The 26166-nt window shown below is 50.6% G+C and overlaps 2 protein-coding genes and 2 long non-coding RNA genes across 8 annotated transcripts in view; 1 reads left to right on the top strand and 3 right to left on the bottom strand.

The window, feature by feature from the left end:
• GPI (glucose-6-phosphate isomerase) overlaps positions 1–12831 on the bottom strand; it is a 28277-nt gene extending 15446 nt beyond the window's left edge. Inside the window, 9 exon segments of the mRNA NM_001040471.1 lie at positions 82–135; positions 1488–1532; positions 1994–2065; positions 2811–2957; positions 3083–3166; positions 9602–9721; positions 11150–11218; positions 11554–11644; positions 12629–12831. Of these exon segments, the coding sequence (NP_001035561.1) occupies positions 82–135; positions 1488–1532; positions 1994–2065; positions 2811–2957; positions 3083–3166; positions 9602–9721; positions 11150–11218; positions 11554–11644; positions 12629–12750 (804 nt within the window). The 5' untranslated portion in view covers positions 12751–12831.
• A 252-nt stretch (positions 12832–13083) lies between these two features.
• LOC132342837 (uncharacterized) lies at positions 13084–17016 on the bottom strand. Its single transcript, XR_009491375.1, has 3 exons — positions 14578–17016; positions 14189–14254; positions 13084–13169 (listed from the first exon to the last, which is right to left on the bottom strand). It is a non-coding gene; the product is annotated as an uncharacterized lncRNA (long non-coding RNA).
• LOC132342838 (uncharacterized) lies at positions 13163–17985 on the top strand. 2 transcript variants are annotated; one of them, XR_009491376.1, is made up of 3 exons: positions 13163–13440; positions 16268–16436; positions 17610–17985. It is a non-coding gene; the product is annotated as an uncharacterized lncRNA (long non-coding RNA). The 2 variants fall into 2 exon arrangements; XR_009491377.1 differs by lacking the exon at positions 16268–16436.
• Positions 17986–20829: 2844 nt separating this feature from the next.
• The window catches only part of GARRE1 (granule associated Rac and RHOG effector 1), an 84832-nt gene continuing 79495 nt past the window's right edge, over positions 20830–26166 (bottom strand). For 3 of the 4 annotated variants that reach the window (XM_005219028.5, XM_005219027.5, XM_024978542.2), the window contains 2 exons: positions 23904–23982; positions 20835–23416 (listed from right to left, as the gene is read on the bottom strand). In XM_005219028.5, the coding sequence (XP_005219085.2) occupies positions 23105–23416; positions 23904–23982 (391 nt within the window). In that variant the 3' untranslated portion in view covers positions 20835–23104. Of the gene's footprint in view, positions 23417–23903; positions 23983–26166 lie in introns of all 4 variants that reach the window. The other variant, NM_001206284.2, reaches the window with a different exon arrangement.

Genomic DNA, 26166 nt, shown 5'->3' with positions numbered 1-26166 from the left:
CTGACTCCATGGGCCCCTCATCTGTGGCTTGACTTAGCAAAGGACATAATTCACCCACCACAGGCAAGTGCCATTACTTACATCCCAGAACTCGAACATGTTTTGAGGATCAATTCCAAACTCCTTCACTTTGGCCTAAAAAGGGGCAAAGGGAGAAAGAAAGAAGAAGCCGGGATTAGCTGCACGAGAACCTGCAGGCATGAGGAGTCATGCTGTCCAAACTTTAGGAGCAACACACCTTCCACAGAGCCCTCACTGGGGTGGGGCTGGAGCCACCTCTGAGCCCAGGGCAGCACCAGGAGACGCCCACCCCAGAATCAGATGTCCAGCCAGCTCACACCCAGCACATCGGTGGCCTGGTACTGGCCAAGCCCTCCTGCTGAAGGGGAGCTGCACACTCACTGCAAGGACCTGGCCCCCACACTGCTCTGCAAGAGCCACCACCCAGACCCAATCCCCGGGACTTCTGGGAAACTGGGCCCCGGACTGGAACCCGAGCACAGGCAGGGGCCACCTCCCAGGCCGGGGAACAGACAACCTGGACACCTGCCCAGCCCTTCCGATACTGGGATGGTGACCGAACCCCAGGAAGCCTTCAGGGGAAGACCAATCTTATTCTATCCTCTACACAGACAGGGTCAGCAGCCCCCTCCCTAGACCCCACAGGAGACGCCCTACTGACCAGCTCTACCTGCAAGAGGCGGACAGCTGTGCTGTTTGGCCAGCCCTAAGATGTCCTTCTGTCTCCTCTCATAGGCAGGTCAGCACTGGAGGCATGGGTGGGGGTGGCACGGAAGGAGTGGGAGTCCAGAGAACCTGGGTGTGGTTCCAGTTCAGACTGCCCAACACAAGGCCCGCCACATAGCCAGTGTTCAACCAGGTTTGCCTTTCTTTTGATTCCGGGAGCAAAGCCCCAACTCCCACAGGCCTGCCCCCACCCCTACCTTGCACAACCTGGGGCCAGGAGGAGCTGGCACATGGGTAACCACGTTCTAATCCTTACATCACTGACTCATACAATCACTGGGCAAACTCACATCCCTTCACTGGGCTTAACTAACATCCTTACATGAGAAATAAGCCTGGCATGCCACAGTCCATGGGGTCGCAAGAGTTGGACATGACTTGGCGACTGAACCACCACCACCCGACCCGTACCTGGCACATCTCGTCTAGGGAGAGGCCAGTGTCAGAGGCCAAGGGAGGTCACACGTGTGGAATGTTGTGGTTATCAGCCAGGCCCCGGGGAACGGGTGGGGTTAATGTGATCCCACTGACTGCAAGCCCCTCATGGAGCAGCAGCAGTTCAAAGTGGCAAGTATGGCTTGCAATTCACATCCCCCATAGGCAAGCAATCCTTCTTGGCTGAGCCAAGATCCCTGACGCTGTCAGCACATGTCAGCTCATGTACTTGGAAAGGCCATGACCCTGACCTGGCCAGGGCCCCAACCCAGGGTGGTGGTACAGGAACCCCTGTGGGCACTTACAGTGTTGGTAGACAGGGCAACAAAGTGTTTCGCGACTGCAGAAGGCTGCAAGAGATAAGCCAAGTTAGACCATACTCACCCTGGGAACCACCCCCAGGGACAGTGACCCTCCTGCCTCCGGAGAAACCCAGGCCCTGGGTGGGGCCCACCGCCCCCAGTACTCGATTCTGAGGCTGCTGGAGGAGGCCCAAATCAAGGCAGAATAGGCAGAGGGGTCAGAGGCTGGCTGGCCCATCCTACCTCATGGGCACACGAGGCCCATGGTGCCTCCCCTGTAAACTTGGCAGGGCCAGGGGCAGAGAGGCTCCACAGGGCCAGTAGCCTTAAAGAAAGGGCCCTCAGAAGTTAGAGCAGGGTCTGCACCTTGGGCTTGTCTGGGCTGGCAAAGTCAAGTATCTTAACCAGAAAGGCTGCCTCCTGCTGCCAACTTCAGGGGAAACAGGACTACAGGGCTGGGCAGACCCACTCTGTCCTTCCCCGCCTGCCCACTGCCCATGAGCACTCACATCCTTGGCCGACAGGAGAAACCACTCCTTCGCTGTCTCTGCGTTCGTGATGGTCTCCTGGGTAGTGAAGGTCTGCAGAGAGTACAGCAGTTGGTCCCCAGCTGATACAGTCCTGAGCCAGAGCTCAGCAGCGGAGGCCACATGGATGCCCAGTTATCACACGGAAGCAGTGCATGTGGGTCAGTGAGTTGCTCCACGTCACCTCCGCCCACATGTCCTCAAAGCCCCAGTTAGTGTGTATCTGGGGCAGAGGCCTGGAAGCAGCAGCGTCATTCTGTGATTCCAGAACTTCACAGAGGAACCACAGGTCAAAGGTTAGAACATCCGCCAGGATAGCTGCTGTGGCCTGGGGCTCCTTCAGCCCAGACCTGGCTGTATCTCAAAACCCAGATGAAATTATCCATAATATTTAATGTGCATGGATATGAGTAAACAGGGTATAAATGACAAAAAAGCAAAATGCTTACGTTATCTGGGCCTGGCTCTGGGATGAGAAAGGAGCAGACGTTAGGGACAAATCTCTGAGAGGATAGGAATGGTCCTGGGCTGAGCCCAGATTCAGCCAAGTGAGTGGGCATGGCCTCAGATAGAGGCACACATGGACCAGTGTGGGCTTTCATCGGGTGAACTGTGTTGGCCACCAGATAAGGAACGGTCTGAGGGCAGCTGTGCCCACCTGAGCCACAGAGCACAGCTCATTCAGAGCAGGCGGGAGGGTCCAGTGTGCAGGGCGGCAGCAAAGCACCCACTCCCCCCAACCCCTGCTCCCACCCCAGCGCAACAGGGCTGGGAGACAGGCCGGGGCTGAAACCCATACCTTGGAGGCAATGATAAAGAGAGAGGACTCGGGGTTCAGGGTGGCCAGCGTTTTGGCAATGTGAGTCCCGTCAATGTTGGAGACAAACCAGACCCGGGGACCTTCTGAAGAGTAGGGCTTGAGGGCTTCAGTCACCATGAGGGGTCCCTGTGGGGAGATGGAGCATCAGAAAACAAGATGCCACAAGTGGTGAGAACAGCCAGGTCCCATCTCTGGGGGAACCAAGGCCGGATGAGACCCCCTCCTCTATCCCAAGGCAGCCCTCTTCTTACCAGGTCAGAGCCGCCAATACCGATGTTGATGACGTCCGTGATGGCCTTGCCCGAGTACCCTTTCCATTCACCACTCCGGACACGCTGGCACAGAGCAGGGAGATGTCATCAGCCCAAACCCCAGAGTATAAACCGCTGTTCAAAAGCATCATTACTTCTGTATCCTTACACCTTAGTTCCAACTTCCAGGCCCTCAGAGAGGCCTACTGAGACCGTAGTGTCACATTCCTGCCACACTCAGGTAGGGACTAGACCCTCATCATCAACTAGACCCTCGTCCACCACGAGTAAGGGTAGGAGGGAGGGGCGATATCCCCATCTCATAACCAGCAACGTTATCAGAATTTACAAAAGCAGCATGAACTTCCAGCAGAACCTAACATGACAGAGGCCGAGAGATGTGAAATGCCAAGTACTATGACCAGTCTGAGCCAGGGACAGAACGAGACACGCAGCCAGCCTCCACGTGCTCCTAGGGAGTCTTGCCTGGCAGCCACACACTCTAGAGGCGTGGGTGCAGAGTGAGCCCTACAGAGGTGTGGGTGTCGTGAGCCCCCTGTGCTGCATAGGGCTGTGAACGTGAAAAGTGAAAGTGAAGTCGCTCAGTCGTGTCCGACTCTCTGCGACATCATGGACTGTAGCCTACCAGGTTCTACCATCCGTGGGATTTTCCAGGCAAGAGTACTGGAGTGGGGTGCCATTTTCTTCTCCAGTATAGGGCTGTGAACCCACCGGAATACTGCAAAAGTGATGGAGCAGGACTTCAGAAGCCGGGTCATGACAGACCGCGCAGCTTCTGCCTCGCTCTCTCAGATCACTCACTTTGGGGAAACCATGTACGACGTTACAAGAAGACATGGTTGTGTGAAGAAGCCACTGTGGTGAGGAATGGTGGCTTTCTTACAAAAGCCAGTGCCAACTCACCACCCATGAGCAGGAACCACCTTGCAAGAGAATCCTCCAGAACCCTTCAGATAACTACAGCCCTGGCCAACATCTTGAGTACAACCCTCAAGAGAGACCTCCCCGCTTCCCCCGAAAACCAAGACCAACCAGTTAAGCTTGAGTTTCTGACCCATAGACACTGTGTGTGCGTGTATGCGTGCTAAGTTACTTCAGTCATGTGAGACTCTTTGCGACCCTATGGACTGTAGCCCACCAGGCTCCTCTGCTCATGGGATTCTCTAGGCAAGAATACAGGAGTGGGTTGCCGTGCCCTCCTCCAGGGGATCTTCCCAACCTAGGGATCCAACCCATGGCTCTTACTTTCCTACCCTGGCAGGTGGGTTCTTTACCACTAGCGCCACCTGGGAAGTCTCCATAGAAACTTCAAGATGGTGAATATTTACTGCTATTTTAAATCAAGTTTTGATGCAATCTGTTATATAATGAATAACTAATACAGATTTTGACACTAGAAGTAGGGTATTACCATAAAAAAATTTAGAAATATGGGTAAAAGCTAAAAGAGCCCTCAGGAGAGTTAATAAAACCTGGAAGAGACTGTTAGCAGAGGTTTAAAAGTCCTTGAGGGGGTTGCTGATGTAGATTTGAAGAAACAGGAGGAAAACATTATTGGGAATTGCAAGAAAATCCTTGTTATATAGTGAAAGAAGATTTAATAACAGTGTTGACTGCATTAATCGGGGGAGGGTGAAGTAGGGCTTCTCTGGTAGTCCAGTCGTTAAGAATCTGCCTGCCAATGCAGGGGACACTGGGTTCAGTCCTTGGTCAGGGAGGATTCCACATGCCGTGGGGTAACTAAGCCTGCGTGCCACAACTACTAAGCCCAAGCACCTAGAGCCCGTGCTCCACAAGACAGCCTCCCCTCACTGCAACTAGAGAAAACTCACACGTAGTAATAAGGACCCAGTGCAGCCAAAAATAATTAAGTAAATAATTTTTTTAAGTGGGGAAAGTAAAAGATGTATCCTATTATGATCTGGATGACCTAGCTACAGAGTTTTCAGGCTGTTACAAATTGCCTGGCTTCTTAGTGCTTACAGTAAAATGCAAGCAGAGAGAAATAAACTTAATGTAGAACTTTTAAACAAAAAGAAGCCAGCAACTGCAGGATTTGAAAACTCCCAGCCTCTCTAGGCAGTGATTCCAAAATTAAGAGATGGATGTGGCAAAGATCGCGTCCAAGGTACTGTAACAAAAACTTCAAAAGGTAAAACAGAGTATGTAGCTGTAAAGCTTTTGTTAAGACCTCAGCGAGAATTAAGGTGGTTACAGAGAATATTCTGGCTGAAGATAAGGGTTCCAAAGACTTTAAGAGTACTATCTTTGTGGTCTGAGAAGTAATGGTAGAAATTATCTTGAAGAAGTTTGTGAATGTAGCTTTTGTCTAATGAAGTGACCAACCCCTCTCCCCACCCCAGTAAGCTTCATAGGAGACCAACAAAGTTTTTAAGATAATTGAACTGTTAGAAATATTACCAGTTTGGACTGAAAGGGACAGAGATGGTATAAAAGGAAAAAAATCTTTAAAAATCCACATTTCAAGGAATTCTCTGGCTGTCCAGTGGTTAGGACTTGGTGTTTTCATTGCCAGGGCCTGGGCTCAATCCCTGGTCAGGGAACTAAGATCCCACAAGCTGTGTGGCACAGCTAATAATTTTTTAAAGCCCACATTTCTTTTAAACTTTTTTTTTTAGCCACATTGCATGGCATGTGGGGTCTTAGTTCCCCAACCAGGGATTGAACCTGTGCCCCTTGCAGTGGAAGTGTGGAGTCTTCACCACTGGACCAGCAAGGAAGTCCCCCTCAAAACCCACATTTCTATAGGCAGTAAGCAGACTGAAAAAACTAGGCAGTTACAAACACAAACTACCTTTCATGTAAAAAAGATAACAGAGAGCAAAGCCAAAAGCCTTGAGGAATGAAGCCTTGAGTCCTAACCAAGCGTCTGGTGAATTTCAGAACTGCTCTGGACCTGGTGCTCTGTGACAACCTGGAGGGATGGAGTTCAAGAGGGAAGGGACACATGTATGCCTATGGCTGATGCATGTTGATGTATGGCAGAGGCCATCACAAAACTGTAAAGTAATTATTTCCCAATTAAAATAAAAAAGAACTGCTTTGGATCAATGATTCCTGTGTGCCTCCCACTTTCCTCCCTTTCTGCAAAGGAATTATCCTATATAGGTATCCTGTGCCTATCTCACCTGTATGTTGAGTGTGTGAGGGGAAAATAACTTGTCTATTTAATTCACATATCTTCAGATCGAAAGGAATTACATTTGAGTTATGTTAAAGAAAATACAGATATATCTGAACCTAAATTAGATGATGAAGTTCTTGACTTCTAACTGACATTGTAATCTGATAATGGCATTAAGAGAAAGAGAATGGGGTATTTTATTTTGCATGTGGAAGGAACAGGATGAATTACTGGGAACCAGAAGGCAGACTATGGTAACCAACATCCAAGATAGTTCCCAGAGATCCTCACCTCCTGGCACTGCATTCATGATCTTGTGTAGTCCCTTCCCACTTTGATCAGAGTCAGAAAAGAAAGAGTAACTTCTAATGCTAGCTCAAGATAATAAAAGGCCTTGAGGCACTCTGCCTTGCTTTCTGTTGGAGCAATTGCTCTGGGAAAAATCAGCTACCTTGTCATGTTGCTGTTGTATAGTCGCTAACTTTTCAGATGCCATTTTCTCCTCCAGGGGATCTTCTTGACCCAGGATCAAACCCATGTCTTCTGCACTGGCAGATGGATTCTTTACCACTGACCCAACAGGGAAGCCCAAACCTTACTTCATGCATTTTAACCTTACTTTCATACTTTCTTCCCAAAGCAGCTGCTTTCCATACATCCATGATGGGATAAAATGGAGCTTAAAGCTCCATGCTAAATATATAATCATCAAGAAACAACTGCATGGTGTGTGTAAGTAAAATACAGGTACTTTTCAAGAATGCTTCTGGAGACAAGAACACTGATCAAAAGCCCCTAAGAGTATAAAACTATACTAACAAGCTTACGAAATAACACTGTGGAGTTATTTTTTTTCACTCATAGAACTTTCATGGTCTTTTTCCTTTTAAACTTTTTCTTTATTATAGCAAAACAATGTTAGATTTCAGAAGGGAATAGGAATACTTATGGGCCTGCTAATATCTATAAAAGATACTACTATATTCACCTTTCAGAGGTTTCTAAAAAGTATGAAAGCAGCCAGGGTGTAACCATGCAAATACTCAATATAATGAGGACACCCAAATAGACTGTGGAGAGGTTCACAAGGTGAGGAACTAAAGCCTCCCAGAAATCAGCAATAACTGCTGGTGAAACACCTTGGGAGAAGATCTTCCAGCCCCCATCAAGCCCTCAGATGAATGTGACCTTGGGCCAACACCTTGACTAAAACCTTGTAAGACCAGAACCAGAACCAATCAACCGCAATGTTGACTGTTGTTTTCAGCTGCTAAATTCTGGAGTAATCTGTTACTCAGTGATAGGAAACTGATACACACGGCTTTCCCCAAACCAGTAAGACCCTGTAACTTTATTTCTTTCAGATAATAATCAACTGCCATGAGCACTTTTCCATCAACACAGAAAGAAAAATAAATTACTCAGCTTTTCAACCCTCAATCTCATCATCAGTTCTGTTAAAATATGGCATCCAAGAACGGAACCTTTGTGTATCTTTACTAGAACCACACATACCCTTTATTTGACCAGATGGTGTCTAACGAAACCCACCAGTTCTGTAACTTCCCTTTTTGACTTCACAGTATATCCTCAACAGAAGAGCAGGTCAATGCAGCTGTAGTTCCCTAATTACTAATGGTGCCCAGGACTACAGTATATGAACACACACTGATTTTAAATAAATAAGGGCAGGCTGTTTTCAGGTTTTGCCGGGACAATCAAGGTCACAGTGAACATTCTCACCCAATCTTGGTGAACTTTTGCGAGCACAGCCCTGAGGAGTGTTCCTCACCAGGGAAATGCTGCTATTCAGCAGCTTTTTTGTACTATAAATACCCATCAGTCTGAGTCAGGTACTCCAGCAGCCAGCTGTAAGGGAGGGTTCTCCTGCAAACAGCTTCCCAGACAACCAGTGCCACACACTTTCCACCTGGCATGCCTTTGCACACCAAGGTTGACCAAACAGAGCACCAGGCTTCATACAGAGCACAGCAGTTCTTGCGCTCACACCTGATAGCTGGAAACACCCTTTGTTGTTGTTGTTCAGTCACTAAATTGTGTCCCATTCTGCGACCCCACAGACTGCAGCATGCCAGGCTCCTCTGTCCCCCACTGTCTCCTGGAGTTTGCTCAGATTCGTGTCCATTGAGTTGGTGATGCTATCTAGCCATCTCATCCTCTGCCGCCTCCTTCTCCTCTTGCCTTCTCTATGACCCGTCTGACTTGGGTGGCCCTGCATGGCATGGCTCATAGCTTCACTGAGTTACAAAAGCCTCTTGACCACGACAAGGCTGTGATCCATGAAGAGGGGAAATGCCCTCCCCTCCACCCAAAGCCCATCACCAGCACCAACCACTACGAACGGACATTCTGGAATTCAGATTCCAATCAGGATCCCAAGCCTTCCTCACCACGTGAAGTCCTACTTGGCTGCCTTTGCCTCTAGGATGGATGCCCAGATCACCTCCCACTATTTCAGTCAGAAGATGGCTCTCACCCAAAGTGACCAGACTTTGACCAGCCACACATGGTGGACACTGCTCCCAGGGAAAAGCTGACCAAAGCTTAGATTATCACTCCGAGAGCACGCATCATCCACACACAGACATGCACAGGCCTGCCCAAACAGTCCAGCCCACAGATATCACCCTTGCTCTATAGGCTTGAGGACATCCACGAATTCTTGCAGAACCATTCCTGGCGTAGACACTGAGGCAATGGCAATATATATGGGGAACTCTCCAGAAGGACTCTGAGGCAACCCCAACACCCACAGAGGAAAAGGAGGCACAGTTCTGTGCATTAATGCTGAAGCAGGGACAAGCTGCATGTGTGTGTACATGTGTGGGTATGTGTGCTTCAAAGAAGAGATGACAGACAAGCTAGTGCATGCTCGGGAAACCTGTGCAAGATTTAACAGTAAATAAAGACTGCCTCCGGAAATCTGGCAGGGGTGTGGTCAAGAAAATCCTAAGTTTTAAATTTTATCTAGTTCTAGACCAGGAAATAAGGATCCATGACTTAAGAGGTTACAAAAAGCAAGTCTTTCCCCCTCCAGAGGCCTCACTTTTCTTTTCAGATCTCTGTCCTGGCCAGATTGTCACCGTGAGCCCGCAGGTGTTACAGTTCAAGGAGGCAGCTCCACGGCTGCTAGTAGTGGTTTCCCCGAGAACAGGGTTAGGGGAATCCGTGCCTTAGCAGAGACCCCCATGGCCAGCAATCACACACACTGCCCCCACCTCAGGTTACTGAGAGCTGGGGTCCTCTCCAAGGAGAGTGGAAGGGCAGCCCATCGGGACCCCTAGATTCCCAAATACAAGCACACACATGGCTAGTGGGAAGTCCACCCATACCTGGCAGAAAGACTTCATCTTCTCCAGGACTCTGTTGACCTCTGGCATCACATCCTTACCATCCACCAAAATGGGTGCGTTTGATCGGTTCCGAAGGGCCACGTGCAGCACAGCCCGATCCTGGGGGCGAGAGTCAGCGTGTGAAGGTCCTCGCCCTGGTGCAGCCACACACCCAGCTGCACCCAATGGACATCCAGGCGCTAAGGTCTGTTAAGTGTCTGGACTCATACAGAGAACCCACTGTGTGTTCACGGAAGTAGGGACCACCCCCAGGATCCGGGGGAGAGGAGAAGCAAGGCAAGTGCCCCTTGCTTTATGTGCTGCGGACAGTCACAAGGGGAGAGACCAGAATGGGCCTAGGACAGGCCCCGATGACCCCCGGATGTTCAGGGCATGAAAAGTCGAGGAAAGCTGAATGGAGTGAGCGAAGGCAGACTGGTGGCAACACAGGCCAGAGACAAGCAGTAAGTGGCTGCAGAGGACCAACGCTCACGAAGCCCAGTCTCATCTACCTGGTAAAAAGTTCATGGTGCTTGTTGGCACCTTTTGAAAAGTGTCCCGGCCCCTTGAAAGTGGAGCAAAGCAAGCAACTCAACCTTCCCTCACCAAGTGTTCCATCACACCCACCACCGGAAACCAAAACAGATCCCAAGTCTGTGATAAGCGCCAGGCAGCTGGCCTTATCAAGTGAGAACAACAGTCCCATCGAGCTTCGGGCAGCAGAGGCCTTGAAACAAACACATCTGAGACTCTGGAGGGACAGGAAGGGATGATCTTAGGACTCCAACCCAGGGAGCGGATCGCTAAGGTGGAGGGCTTCATGCGACACCACCCTCACCCTGTCCAACCTCACTTCTGAGCCATGTTCTGTAGGCAATGAAATGACCCCTCCAGGAAGCCCTCCTTGATTGCAGCCTCCCTCAGACTGCCCAGCAGTGAAAGACAGAATGTTTGAATCCTGAATCTGCCACTTAGAGAATGACATTAGATAAGTGACTTGATCTCTGAGTTTCAGGTTCCCCGTGTGTAAAAGGAGACTAGTAACATTATGAGCTTGACGCTCTGCATGCTCAGTGATTCTTATGCCTCCAAGGCTTCCACAGCGATTCAGGAACAGGGTGGCCCAGACCTGGCCCTGCCATAGCTTCCTGTTGACTCCTACCACTGAGGAGATTGATTTTGACAGGAGTCTGCTTTTCACTAATTAAACCTGCAGCAAGAACAGATCAGAGTTAATTTCTCTGACCATGTCTTGAGATGCCCTCTCTCTGCAGGCTTGAGAGCTGCTGTCCCCAGGCAGACATAGACACTGGAAGCCATCCCACTCACCAGACCTAGACTGCAGGCTTGGGGAAGACACACCATGGGGTGTGTCTGGCCCTGCAACTTGCTTGAGGAAACAGACCTTCAGGTCTCTCGTTAAGCAAAAGCATTGCCTAAGAGAAGGAGTATGACACAAGGCGATGCTGCTAACAGTCCGACGCACCCCAAAGGGAACCAAGAGGCTGTGGAGGGTTTGCAGAGCCTGCTGTCCACTAGCCAGCTCACCTCAGTGAAGTTGATCTTCTCACCAGTAAACATGCGCTCCCGGGCGGCCTCCACACCCCTGGACTTAGCCTGAGAAGAGAAGACACTGAGACCTGGTCCCACCCACGACGGTCAAGAGTCCAAACCCCCAAGCAAAAGGCTTGGTGCAGATCCCCAGTGGGACTGAAGGATGGCTGCAGCCTGGCGCCCTCCCCCACTGCCTGGGAAGGGTCTGCTCAGACATCTGGGCACTGGGTCCCCTGGGATGCCGGTCAGAACCTGAGCCGGGGCAGGGGCACAGAGGCAATGACTGAGATCCACTAAGAGAAGGAAGTAAAGATGCTCAGGAATCTGGGGGCGCCAGGAGCCCTGCTCGCCTGCCACATCATGGGTCACTGGTCAAGCCTTCCGAAGCAGAACATTACCACGTCCACCAGCATCTGCATCACAGTCTCCGTCACCAGGTTCTTGGAGTAGTCCACCAGAATATGCCCATGGTTGGTGTTGAGGTTCAAGCTGCAGAAAGATAGCAGAAGCTGCCCACCATCTGCTCCCTGACAAGATGCTTCCAGAAAAAACATCCTCCCCGTGCCAAATCCAAACAAGCTTCAGCTGGCCAGCACAGTGGTGTCTTCTGTCACCTGCCCGCCCACTCAGCTGACCTGCAGCAGGAGCAGCACAGTGCAAGCTGCAGACGCTGGGTGAGGGGCCCTTGCTCCCCTAAAACTGAGCTGGGGGATGGGAAGACAGAGTTGGGAGCGCTGCCACCGCCTTGGCCAGGGAGTGACCATTCTGGCCCAGGGCTCCTGAGACCCAACCTATTCAGGGAAGGCCCCGGAGAACAGGGCTGGCCATCAGGGACCTCAAATCTAGCGCCACAGATCTCCTCTGCCCAATACCTGCACCAACGGGTTGGCCATTCCCAACCCCCAAGATTTCCTCTTTTACCCCTGTTCACGGGTCTCCGGATCTAGCCTCCAGGGCAGGAATCACAGCCCCACCTCTCCAGCGTTTCACCACGACTCTCCGCAAATCCCACGGGCCTGTCCCACCCTGACCACACCCTGCGGATGGTCCATTCTAAGCCAGGATCGCATGAAGTGGGGAGCAGCCCTTCCGCGCCTGCTGCGTCAGCGAGGGCCCTTGCTCACAACCGCGGAAGGATGGGCTGCTTCAGCCGGTCGGGACTGCTGGGCGGGTAGGGGAGGAAAGAGAGATGTCCCCTGGAAGGGAAGCGGAGGAGGTGGGGAACTCTTCCAGACGAAGCTGCCGGGGCCCCGAGACCTCCAGCGAGCACCCGGAAACCTGCTTCAAGGAGGCGTCAAGGACGAAGTGCGGCCTGGGCCCAGGCCCGGATCCACGGCCGACCCCCCCCTCTCCCGCCGACTCAACCGGGGACCGCCGCCCCGCCCTCCGGGCCCTGGCGCTGCACCGCACGGCCCCGCGAGCCGCCTCCCGGTGCAGCACCTCCGCGCCCCCGTTCCCGTCCCGCGCACGCACCTGAAGCGGTTAAAGCGGTCCCTGTCTCCTTCGAAAAGGCGGCGCAAGTTGAGGTCAGAGCCGTGCTGCTCGTACCATGTCTTCAGTTTCTTGAACTGCGGGTTCTGGGTGAGCGCGGCCATGGCGTGAGTGGCTGGGAACACGGACCCGGGCGAGCGCCGATAGGGAAGCGTGGAGAGCAGCGAACGACAGGCGGAGAGACCCGGTGCGCAGCGAGCTTTATGGCGCAGGCGCCCGGCCCCGCCCCGCCCCTGGCCCCGCCCCGTCCCGCTCCTGGCCCCGCCCCGTCCCGCTCCTCCGTCCGCGCCTAGGGGCAACCAAGCCCACAGCCGAGGATCCGGGACCTCAGCTCTTCTCTCCTTGCTAACTGGCAGCCGCTTGGACTGCTGCTACTCTGCCAGCCTTTGCCTGGAATTGATTGGGGAACAGAGGCCGAGCTCCTGCCTGCTTCATTAGTTCATTCGTTCATTCATTCATTCACTTAACACAACTCCCTCCAACACCTTCTGTGTTACAGGCAGCGTTGCAGGTGTTCGGGACGCTTAGGTGAAAAGTAAAATATATGGCTTATCAGATGCTGGTAAGTGCTACTGAGAAAAGGAAAACTGAAAAGGGTGCTGGAGATAGAAGATGCAATTCTGAATAGAATGGTCAAGGCAAAACTCACTAAAGGAGGTGACATTTGAGCAAAAGCCTGAAGAAGGTGAGAAAGCAAGCCCCTTGGATATCTGGGGGAGAAGTGTTCAGGAAAAGGGAAGAGCAGCTGCAAAATTCCTGAGGAAAGCACGCTGATATTTTAGCAACAGCAAAAGGTGAGTCTGGCTAGAGCGGAGTGAATGAGGGGAGAGTGAAAGAGGAGGTCAGAGAGGGAAGGAAAGCAAGAAGTCATTGTGAGAACTTTGAGTTTTATTCCCACAGAGATGGGAAACCATTGAAAGGTTTAAACAAAGCGGGGGGGGGGGGGCATCATCTGACATGTTTACCAAAGGATCAGACCAACAACTCCGTAGGCATGAAAGTAAGGACAACAGACAGGATGCTACGGTAAGAATGCAGACCAGGAATGAAGGTGTCAAGGTAGGAGGAGTTGGGCCTGGTGACCTATATATATTGAGTGAAGAATTAAGAGAAAGAAAAAGAACAGTCAATGATAACATCTGGTTTTTTACCCAAATTCCTGGAAAAATGGAATTGCCATTACATCTTGGAGAAATGCCAGTTTCAGGGGGAAGATCATTATCTTATTTTTGACAAGTTTTCAGAACCTATTAGAGATCTAAGTGGAGGTGTTTCGTTGGGTGTTCAAGTCTGGAGTACGAGGAGGGATGGTTTAGGCAAGAGGAAAAACTTGGGAGGCATGAGTGAATAGATAGCATTTGAAGTCATGAGCCTAGAGGAGAGTGTGGGTAAGACGAAGTAAATGTAGTCAGAGAGAAGAGGTCCAAGGACTGTGCACTCAAACTGAGCTTCTCCATCACCAAGTTCCCCCAGAAATGCCATCCATCCAGGAGTGTGCCCTGTCCTGCTGCAGTCCTAGGCTTAGATCTTCCTCTGACCTACCTCCCAGCACCATGCTGTCACTGCCACTTCTGGCCTTTCTCTCTCTGCCCAGAATTATTTGAGTTCCTAAAGATAAAGAAGGAAAAGAGAGGGGTCAGAAATTGAAGAGATCGTCACAGGACTTTGCAGGGAACAGCCCTGCCACATGGCCCTTATTTGTCCAGAGTTTTGGGTCATCTGTCAACTCTGAGGTTTAAATGGGCTTCCCATATCCAGCAGAACCCTGACAGTGCTGAACAGCATCTGTTCCACTTGTTTCTGAGAAACCCTCCAATCACAGAGTTCCCATCCAAGCAGCTATCTGCACAGAACAGCACTCTCAACCCTCAATCCTGTGTTTCAGAACAGAACTCCATCCAACAGGAAGGCCCGGTCTCAGTAGCTATTACCCATATCATCCACTTGCTCTATGATTCCTTTGACGACTCTCAACAGTAGGAGCCACTGCCTCCCTTTTTCTCAAGCAGGCTCTTTTCAGTGATCACAGCAGACGTCTGTTTATCTGTTGTCTTGATTCAAAGCCACTACCTCTCACCCTTGGGCTTCTTCCTCTGCCTCCTTGACTGAATCAGAGATGAACATATGACTTAAGCCAGAGATGAACACATGACCTAAGTAGTCAGAAGTGAAAGTTACTCAGTTGTGTCTGGCTGTCTGCAATTCTGTGTACTGTAGCCCGCCAGGCTCCTCTGTCCATGGAATTCTCCAGGCAAGAATGCTGGAGTGGGTAGCCATTCCCTTCTCCAGGGGATCTTAACCCAGAGATTGAACCTGGGTCTCCCGCATTGCAGGCAGATTCTTTACCATCTGAGCCACCAGGGGAAGCCCAAGACAGCCAAACAGGGACCCAAAGCCAGTAGGAAAAACTCTAGTTTTTTTGTAGTGTTAGGCTGCCTGTCAGAAAGGACAGACCATGAAGAGAAGGACCTCCAGAGAGATGGCAGAGTGAACCGCTTCACCCAAGTTCCTGGGGCCAGGCCACCTCAGTATGCAGCTGCAGCACGAACCACTGATTTCCCCTCATCTTGACGTTGTTCTAAGCTAAGCTGTCATTTACAACTCCCAATCTTTCCAAAAATTTTATGGGTGTTCACCTGCCCCCTGCCACACTATCCTCCCCAATGTCCACTTCCATCCACCTGAAACCCACAGGAGCAGCTTAGGTACTAAAGAGGAAGGAGGCAAGGCCTCCAATGATTACCTTTTAAAGGTTTCATCTTCTTTTTAATATTCTATAATGTACACCTCCAGCAGTTTGGCCTCTGTGATTCCCAGCAGCTTCAATTATTCCAGATTTCCCACCTATTCTCAGATCTCCCCGTAATATTTTAACATTGTACGTTGAAATTCCAGTTATGTGGATTTTCTATATTAGCAGGAAAGTATGGTTACTTTCCTACTCTGGCTAGTTTACTGCATGCAGAGCTCTGTGCTAAATTCTCTGCCACATAACTCTCATAGCACCCCATGAGGGATATCCCATTATCCTCTCCACGTAACAGACAAACTAAAAAAACTGAAAATAGCCATTCTGCTAAACTAAGAAGAGAATCAGTTCAAGGTTGCCCCAGTCTTGAACCCTGTTCTTAATCACAACCCTGCCCTGGCCCTGTCCTGGGCCACTTCCGGACTCTTCAGCCTTAGGAAAAGGGTATACGGAACAAGGAGAAGCAGGCAATTCTTTCAGGCCCTCTCCATCACGCCTCCCCCCGCCCCTTCTATTTGAACATCAATTAAGCCTGTAAATCTGATTGACAGGGTAGAATTTTACAAGTGGAAATGGCCAAGAATGACATTTCCAAAGGCAGGGACAGCAGCATAGGCAGAGGCAGAGAGGCAGAATACAACCACTGGATCAACACTGCTCCCCTTGGACTGGATCTGAGCATCTAAGTAAGGCAGTAGGGAGATTCTTACCAGGAAAGGTGCAGTGTGTGTGTGTGTGTGGGGGGGGGGGGGGGGGGGCAACGATCAGACACTGGGGTGTGGAGGTAGCCTCTCTAATCAAACCTTGGGGAGTGGAGTGAAGTCTGCAGTTTGGAAAAATATTAAGGTAATTTTATATTTATATTGATAAAGTGGCTTCCCTCATAACTCAGTCGGCAAAGAATCTGCTTGCAATGCAGGAGACCTGGGTTTGATTCCTGGGTCGGGAAGATCCCCCGGAGAAGGAAATGGCAACCCACTCCAGTATTCTTGCCTGCAGAATCCCATGGACGGAAAAGCCTGGTGGACTACAGCCCATGGGGTAAGAGTTGGACACGACTTAGTGACTAAACCATATATAGATAAAAGTTAAACCTGTTTTCTACCACCATCCCCACAATCGGCTCCACATGCTAAGCCAAGCCCTGTCTGCAAACCGCACAGTATCGGTGTTCAGAAGTGGCTCTCTCAGAGGGTTCTATGCATCCAGACCTGGGGCTGACAACCACCATCAAAAGAAAACCTGGCTCTCAAAGTTCAATAGACCGCTCCAGTGCCAGGCACTTTCAAGTGCCCTCGGCAAAATGTTATGAACCGAGAGAGAGGGGTGGATTGAAGGGTGGACCTAAGTCAGGCCTCAATTCAGGGCCGTTGGACAGGAGTCAGGCAGGGCATGGAGACCAGGACAAGGGCAAAAGGAGGTTCCGGGACAGGGTAGCAGCAGTTCTGGGGCTCGAGTGTGAAGGAGGTCGGGTATGGGGCGATACACGCCGATGGATTTTCGCGAGCTGCTCCGAGGCGGCGTACCCACCGAGGATGCTGAGTCACGGTGACCGAGAAAGGGTGAGGAGTCGCAGTTCTCCAGAACTCCGCGAATCCCCCTGACACCCGCCACACCCTCCAGAGGGGCGGTGCGCACGCGTCTAAGCACGGGGAAGGCGGGACCAGCACAGGGAAGGCGGGACCAGCGCAGGTAGTGAGCGGGCGGGGGTGCGCACGCGTCTGCGTGTGGGCTCGCACGTCCGAGGGAGCACGTGTGCGCATGTCTCCGCGCTCAGACAGCCGCCGGCCCCTGACCGGCGAACTTGCAGACGCCTCTGCCCGCACGTCTGGGATGGACATGTGCGCGAAAGTGCGCAGACTCCGGGTCGGGGCAGACTGCGCGTGCGCAGGCTAAGAGACACCCGGATGGCTGAATTAGCGCCCCCTGGAGGCTCGGGGCTCGTGTTCCGTGCACGCGGTGCTTGCCTGCTCAGCTGACTTCAGTCGCTTTGGGATGTCGCCAGATTTTCCTGGTGAATCCAGTTGTTTTTTAAAAAAATTTCCCCTCCGCACATGGCCGTGGGTTTTCACCCTAAGAGTAAACTCTGTACTTGGTAAAGAGCTAAACACCCCTTCCTTGCGGCTCTAGTACAAACCCTGGTCATTGCGTATTCTTTTAGCCCGATGTGAAAACCGATTCAAGTCTTAATTCTGTGTTTTGGTTTTGTATTAGAATTTGCCTCTGGCCTTAGCGGCACCTCATTTCATCTGTATTATCTGGAGTTGCTTCGCGGTGTTCTGCACTCTGCACTTGTGGCCATGAACAAGACTTACTCCTTGCTCTACTGAAGCTTTGATTCTGGCGAGAGGGACATGTGCAAAGACACGTTATAGCGGAGTACTAAACAAGGCCGGGTAGAGGCTGAGCTCTGGCCGCACAGAACTGATGGAAAGGCCCAGGCACGTGGGCACCGTCGGTAGGCTTCCTCGAGGTAGCAGGGGTGTCCAGGAGACCTTAGGCCTGAGAAGGAAAGGCAGGAGATGGGGAGGACCAGGTTGATGGCAGTGGAGATGTAAGAACTTTGTGGAATTGAAATATGCTTGCAGAAGCACTTGTGCTGTGCTGTGCTGTGCTTTGTCGCTCAGTCGTGTCCGACTCTTTGTGACCCTACAGACTGTAGCCCTCCAGGCTCTTCTGTCCATGGGATTCTCCAGGCAAGAACACTGGAGTGGGTTGCCACGCCCTCCTCCAGGGGAATCTGCCCTATCCAGGAATTGAACCGGGGTCTCCTGCATTGCAGGCAGATTCTTTACTGTCTAAGCCACCAGGGAAGCCCGAGAATACTGGAGTGGATAGCATGTCCCTTTCCAGGGGAATTTCCCGACCCAGGAATCGAACTGGAGTCTCCTGCATTGCAGGCGAATTCTTTACCAGCTGAACTACCAGGGAAGACCACAGTAGCGCTTGTAGCACTTCCTAATTAAGTGAAAGAGGAGAGTAAAGAAGATCAAAAATGTCTTCTAGGATTTCTGCCTGAGCATTGAGTGCTTGAATATGTATCTCTTACCGAGAACGGGAAAGAGGGAATTGTCTTCCCTCAAAGACTGAGTTTATGGACCGCTGCTGCTGCGAAGTCACTTCAGTCGTGTCCGACTCTGCAACCCCATAGACGGCAGCCCACCAGGCTCCCCAGTCCCTGGGATTCTCGAAGCAAGAACACTGGAATGGGTTGCCATTGCCTTCTCCAATGCATGAAAGTGAAGTGGCTTAGTCATGTCCGACTCTTACCGACCCCATGGACTGCAGCCTACCAGGCTCCCCCGCCCATGGGATTCTCCAGGCAAGTGTTCTGGAGTGGGGTGCCATTGCCTTCTCTGGAGTTTATAGGCAGAGACTTCATTTTCTATGCAGCCTGGCTCCTATCCTAGCAAGGAGCGTGACGATAGTAAATGTTGAAATGAACGTGACACTCGGGAAACAATCCTTCCTCCTCACCTAGGCCCACATACAGCCCCCCTCACAGACAAGCAGAGGCCTGGGCCCAGTCAGCCAGCCCCTGTGGATCCTAAGGCCATCTGTTTGTGTTACTTCCAAGAGCCTAGCCCCAGAGGTTCCTCAGACTCCCAGGCACATGTGGTTGAGACCCTTACAGTCACTTGTCCACACACGTCTTTTTGGGAATCAAGGAGCTGACCTTTGGCAGGATTTACTTCTTGGATCCGCATCAGGAAGCAGATCACGAGAGGGGTCGCACAGTGGGCCGTCCTTTCCCAGCAACATGGCTGGGATGCAGAGTTTCAGCTACATTCCCAGAGCTGGATGTCCACTCTCCCAGGAACCCCAGATGGAAAAGGAGGGTCACCAGACTCATAAGGACCTGCCTGTGTGTCCTCCTCCATTTCTCAGCTGAGCCAAAGCCCCCAGGGACCTTCTTGAGGCCCTGGTGAACATCTGTCTGCTTCCATCCCCACCCATTCAGGATGGAGCTGGGTTTACAGGACTCCTGTCTCCACCACTGTTGTCAATTAGAATTCAGTGAACAGGACCATGTGTGTGGGTGTGTGCTAAGTCACTTCAGTTGTGTCTGACTCTTTGCAACCCTCTGTAGACCTACAGGCTCCTCTGTCTATGGGATTCTCCAGGCAAGAATATGGGCTTCCCAGGTGGTGCTAGTGATGAAGAACCCACCTGCCAATGCAGCAGATGGAAGAGACTCGGATTCAATCCCTGGGTCAGGAAGATCCCCTGGAGGAGGGCACAGCAACCCCATTCCAATATTCTTGCCTGGAGAACAGCACTGGGTACTAATGTTAAATAGGAACACATATGAATAAAATGTGTTTACAATTTATAAAATGTTTACATTTTGTTATAAATGTTTAACATTTATAAAATGTTCTGGCTAGCAATGGCACCCCACTCCAGTACTCTTGCCTGGAAAATCCCATGGACAGAGGAACCTGGCAGGCTGCAGTCCATGGGGTCGCTAGGAGTCAGACAGGATTCAGCGACTTCACTTGCACTTTTCACTTTCATGCATTGGAGAAGGAAATGGCAACCCACTCCAGTGTTCTTGCCTAGAGAATCCCAGGGACGGGGAGCCTGGTGGGCTGCCGTCTATGGGGTCGCACAGAGTCGGACATGACTGAAGCGACTTAGCAGCAGCATTTTAATAGGAACTTTCAGTGTCTTCCTTAGCAATATTCATACAACATGGCTGTTACTAAGTAACCTTGTCTTGAGGTGTATTTAATGTCCCCATGCTCAGCTTCTGGGAGTCTCAGCAGAAAGAAGCCAGAGTGGTACTTGTACTGGTAGGTTATATATTTATACTCATTCACTCCATTTTCTTAAGTGCATGGGAAAAGTTTCAATCAAATGCTGTCTTGCTGTAAGTGAAAATGAGTTGCAACTCCCCTGTAACTCCCCCTCCTTCTGTGGCTCCCACTGTACAATCTCTCCTTCTCCACAGCAGGATGGCACCATCCAGTGCACCTGGTCCTTCTTGTACCTATGAGGGAGGGTCTGCTACATGGCGGGTGTCTGGTGGAGTTAGGGGAGACCTCATCTGCCTCTTGGAAAGGCTGGCTGGGCAGCTCACAAGTGCCCACACTTGGTGGAATGTGTGTGTTGGCAGACCACAACCCAAGGAGAGTCTGCATTCTTCAGGTGGCCTCCTTCACCACAATAGTGGCTCTGGCCACACACAGGCCCTTTCAGCTTTGGCCTCAGGGAAGCCAACAGAAGAGATGTGGTAGGTTGTCCCACTTTCTGTACGCCAGCACCCCCAACCCCAGCTTATCCTAATACCCCCAGAGGTATTACCCTTGCAAGGGCTCAGAATCAGAGGACAGGCTGACCTAAAAACCTATTCGTGTGCAGCTTTTCAAAGTAATGAATCAGACAGGGCTTCTGACATGATCATCTGCTGCAGTTCATTTTAGACAGAGATCCAAAAATTATTAAAGGTATATTTTAATAAAGCCAATAGTTATTTTACTTATAGGAGCTTTAAAAGTAAGATACAAAATGTAGAGTTCCAGTTTGGAAGCGTTGTAACTAGTCACACGAGCAAGGCAGCCACGCCTGGCCACACAAAGGACACACATACTCACACACGCACACACATGCGTTTGGCGAGACCCCTCTGCCAAGCGCAGCACCTGGAATTACCAGTGTTCAAAGCAAGGCGGTGCTGAGAACACAGCACCCACAAGGAGACTACACAAACAGCTTCACACAGTCTCACAGCCCATGGAGACGCAATTACAAAATGCCTTCCTTAATCGAGAAAAACAGACTGGAAAGTGACAGTTAGCAATGTTGATGTCACCTGCGCTGGAGCATAAAGGACTGACCTCTGTCCAGAGTGAGGTCTTTGGGGAGGCACTATTAAAACAAGGGTACTTCAGTATAATAGAACTCGAAACACGGGGTACTGGAGACACATCACTGAAGGAGAGAAGAAAACTATCTTACAAGGAAACAGCCACAGATAACAACAGACGTAGTGCACACACAGTGACAGCCAACACGGACAAGAGCCACCAGGGTCGGTGCAGAGCACGTGCCTGAAAAGTCTATGTACAAAACAGTTCTCTGTAAACATGGTGAGGTGAATGTTCAGAACCCACGGTGAGAGGATCATGACTACAGGCAGCACTGACATCCCCACTCAGCACAAAAGACAACACCCGAGGCCTGGAGACAGCCTGGCACCACAGTACTAAAGGTTCAGATGGCTGGGCTCAGACACCCTAAGGGTCCTCTATAATTAGTGTGTCTACATACATATATATATATATATATTCTTTTTGGTATTTTTAAATATAAATTTACTTATATTCATAGAAAAATGAGAACATAACTGTGTTATTACAATCTCTGCTGGAAAAGCTTATATGGAGTTAGAAAGAATAAACCATTTATTAGTAGTTAACATATATTAAAATGGTTTAATGATTTAAGAAAATATAAAAAAAAATATTAATACTGTCAAACTTTCATACCAGAAAATATTATGGATTTTTCTCAATTAGATTTTTTCAAAGATGAAATATGAAAAATTTAAATAAGTTTTATATAAAGAACTTCTGTAACCTCAATTAATATACAGTGGGATAGGTCTAGTCTATATAGATATATTTATTATTTCTCAATTTAAGCACCATTCAATTCTTCTGGATCCATTCTGGCTGGAAAAATATCCCTAAATCCACAGGATGTTATCTATTTAACAGCACATGTTAACTGAAAATGAGGTGGTTTATTTTTTTCTTTAAAGAAAAACTTTTAAATTAATTCCTATCTACATCTTAATTGGTTTGTCTTGAGCCAGCTCACAATGTTACTGCAATTTCAAGTGTCTCTTTGCAGCCCCCCTGACCACAACCCCACGCTCGGAAACCTTATTGAAGCCTCTGGCCGTGTGTGGAAAGATATGAGGGCAGAAGGTGTAGCTTTATCCCGCACACGGACAGCAGCCAGCAGGCTCATCTCCACGCACCATCAGGGCTATGATCCTGCTTTTGTAAATCCGGTAAAGGTCACACCCCTTGGGTGCTGCTGGGGGTGGCGAGGGGCTGTCCATCTACAGAAAACCCAGGTGATTGCTTCTCATCACAAATATGCTATCCTTTGCCCAGTTCATAGAAGCTTAAATATAGTGTTGAAAAACCTCCAGCCACTCTATTTGTTATCTTAAAATATTCAATGCATTTGAGGCAGGAGATACTTTAACTAAAAACCTATATGAAAAATAGCTATAAAATACAGTGATTGGTGTGGTCATCACTCAACGTGTTAAGGAGGGAAAGAGAAGGTTTCAGAAGAATGGTCAGTTTTGCTCTCAGCCTTCAGCCCCAACGCCTTCCCAACACACGCAGTGGGGTCTACAAACTTGAGAGCTGTGTTTCTCAAAGTGTGGCCAGTGGCCCACCTACATCAGAATCACCAGAGGTGCTTATTAAACTCGAACATCCCCCAGCATCTCCCTGAGGAGAGTCAGAAAACGCTATCTTCATCTGGCCCTCCAGGTGTCTGATGCCTCCAGAGTTTTGAGAAGCCAGGCCTTAAAGGCTTGGAGCTGCCAACCACCTCCATCCCCAGGGATCCCTGCCTGGGACAGGGGTGCACTGGTCCTCTGGGGGGCTGTTGCCAGCCAGTCAGCCCTGGGCTGGGGCCCCTGGCCCCAAAAGCTCTGGGCGGGTGGGCAGGCGGGCCTGGGGTCAGTACTGGGGCAAGTAGGCTGGTCTGCGCTCAGCCTTCCCAGGGAAGGCCTTGAAGCCCTTGGGGGCTGCCTTGTGTGCTGGTGGGGGCGGGGGCTGCGGCGGGGTCTGCACGTAGGCGAAGGAGGCGGCGGCACTGCAGTCACTGGTGGCAGCCCACACCGGGGACTGCAGCATCTGCATGGTGTCGCTCCACTGGCTGCCGGGGCTGGCGACTGCATAGAGTGGTGCGCTTGGGCCAGGCAGGGTGCTGGGCAGCGGGGAAGGGTGCTGCCAGGGGGCTTTGGGCGGCCACGTTTTGGTTTTGTTATCCTGAGAGACAGAAGAGGGCATTTTAGTGGCATTTCTGGCAACTGATCCTCCTTTCCCACCTCCCCCAGTCTCCAGTCCTTATTCCCACTGAGGAAACGGCGCGAGCCCCAGCCCTCCCCACAGTCCTGGAGCAGCACCGTCCAGCGGAGCGTGCGACCACAGATGTGCTCTGTCCATGCCACCCAGTACGGCAGCTGCTCACCACACATGGACGGTGCAACTAAGGAACTCAATCTTTACATTGAAGTAATTTCAACTTAAGTAGCCACATAGGCTAATGGCCATCATTCTGGACAGCACAGCCCCAGAACTTCCTCTGCACGTGGCTCGAGTCTGCTGAGATGGCTGATCATTTAGACAAAAACCATAGAAGAGAGTTGTTCACCACAAAGAACCCCCCACCCAACTCTTAAAACTTAAGGGTTTGGAACCTTGCCCATGGTATCCATGAAGCCAGCCCTCTGTGGCCAGAGCAGGGCCCACATACCTGGTTCACGTCCTCCACTGCGGTGAGAAGAGGCGGCGAGGGCAGCGCGCTGGTCTCCTGCTCACCACTGCTGTGCTTCCTGAAAGAACCCAGAACTCAGGCCGTGGCTGCCTGCCACCCGGCTTCCCTCCAGGGCACACCTAGCTGCTTGGTATGGGTGTCTCTAGGCACTGGTTCTGGGTGGGGAGGCCTTGGGCCCGCTGTGTGCAGGAGGCAAAGGTGGGTCACCATGGTGTGGTACCCTTCTGGAGGCCGTGACAGGGCTGGGCTGGGGGTGGGGGGCAGCGGGCATGAGGACTGGCATTGCTGCTTCAGCTGCTGAGTCCGCCAGCTCCAGCCTTTTGTTAAGTTAGTCAACAGATACAGACTGACTGTTTACCATGCACTGGAGACAGATGACTTAAAAAAAACAAAAAAACAGCTGTTACTTTTACCACTAACGTGAAAAAAATTTAAATAGAAGGAAAAAAGCAGATGTAGCAGGCAGCCAGCCAGGTAAATCAGTCTACCAGCGTTCCAGTACGCAGCAGCGGCCTTTGCTGAGGTGGTGACTAGCTGGACCTCTAGTCAGCCTCTCTAATTTCCAGTCTGCATTTCTCAAGGCTCAGTCCCACTCCTGCAGTCCTCCACATCAGGGTCCATGACACCCACTGTTTCACACAGACGCTCAGGCCAAAACCCTGCATCTCACCCTTGATTCTTCTCTCTCCCACACCCCACTGCCACTTCCTCTATCATTTTGTTCAGCTTTCTGCTCATCAGAAGCCTCCCTGACTCTCATTTGGAACACAGGAAATCCACCTGTCCCCTGCATTCTCTGCCCTCATACCCTGCTTTATTTTTCTTTATAGAACCTAATCCAAACCAACATACTGGATTTTTGTATCAGCCTTTCTTCAGTAGAATATCAGTTTCATGAAGAAGAGGACTTTGATTTGTTGCTGCTCTATCACCAGTGCCTGGTACATGACAGGAGCTACTGAATAAAGGACAAATTCATATGTGAAAGCCCCATCTCCCAGTACCTCAGAGTGTGACTGCATTTAGAGATAAGTTGTTTAAACAACTAAGTTAAAATGAAGTCATTAGGGTGGGTTCCAATCCAACAGGACTGCTGTCCTTATAAGAAAAGAAAATCAGGATAGAGAGGTACACAGAGAGAACCATGTAAGACACGGGAAAGAGGGCCAGCTGCAAGGCAAGGAGGCAGGCCTCAGAGGAGAGCAACCTTGCTGACACCTTGATCTCAGGCTTCTGGCCTCCAGAACTAGGAGAAAAATCCCTGCTGTTAAATACTTCTCTAGTCTGTTGTTCTTTGATATGATAGCCCTAGTAAACAAACACAGTGTTTGTGATAATTAAATGAGGAAATGTACGTGAATGCCAAGCCCAGGGCCGGGCATGAGAATGCGCCCCAGCCTGGATCAGCAATCACTGCCAACATCACAGTGGCTCCTCTGTGTATCCTAGTCTGCGTGACGCAGGTGCCCTTCCATCTTCATCTACCTGCTCCCCACTCTTATCCGACAGACCCTGGTCCTATCACACATGGGCATGACTTCTGACGCCCAGGCGACCCTATGTGCTTTCTATTCCTGCTCATGTCCTTTCGACCAGGCAGGCCTCTGCTTCCTCACACCCACAACAGTCTCTCCATTTCTTTCTAAACAAATTCTTCTTTCAGGGTCCGTTTTCATTTTTGATACTACTTTTGAAAACATAATGCCTTTGGTGGCTCAGATGGTAGAGAATCTGCCTGCAATGCAGGAGAACTGGGTTTGATCCCTGGGGCAGGAAGATCCCCTGGAGAAGGGAATGTCAACCCACTCCAGTATTTTCACCTGGAGAATTCCATGGACAGAGGAGCCTAAAGAGCTTCAGTCCATGGGAGTTGCAAAGAATTAGACACAACTGACCAACTAACACTTACACTTGAAAACTTTAGCTCCAAATATACTCTGTAACTTTTTTTCAACTTTGAAATACCATTGAGAGGTTATTTTTATCCAGTTCCACCTTTGATGAAGAAACTGAGGGTAAGAGAGGGCCAGGCCCATGTCTGGGGTTGCAAAGCCTGTTGGTGAGTTGACCAGAACTTGGCTGTCCTGGCCCTACTCCTCCCACGGAAAGGCCTGTCCCCTGTAAGATGCAGACCAGCCTCAGCAGACCCAGAGCAGCAGACCCTGCTCTCCGTAATACTCCCTAGCCTGTCATACGGGTGTTTTGGGCTACCATGAGTATGAGACTGTTCTCCCAGTAAAAA

This window comes from Bos taurus, chromosome 18 (genome assembly GCF_002263795.3).
Source record: "Bos taurus isolate L1 Dominette 01449 registration number 42190680 breed Hereford chromosome 18, ARS-UCD2.0, whole genome shotgun sequence".
Taxonomy (NCBI): Eukaryota; Metazoa; Chordata; class Mammalia; order Artiodactyla; family Bovidae; genus Bos; species Bos taurus.
Note: the sequence above shows the minus strand (reverse complement) of the source record. Positions and strands in the feature narration are given on the sequence as shown.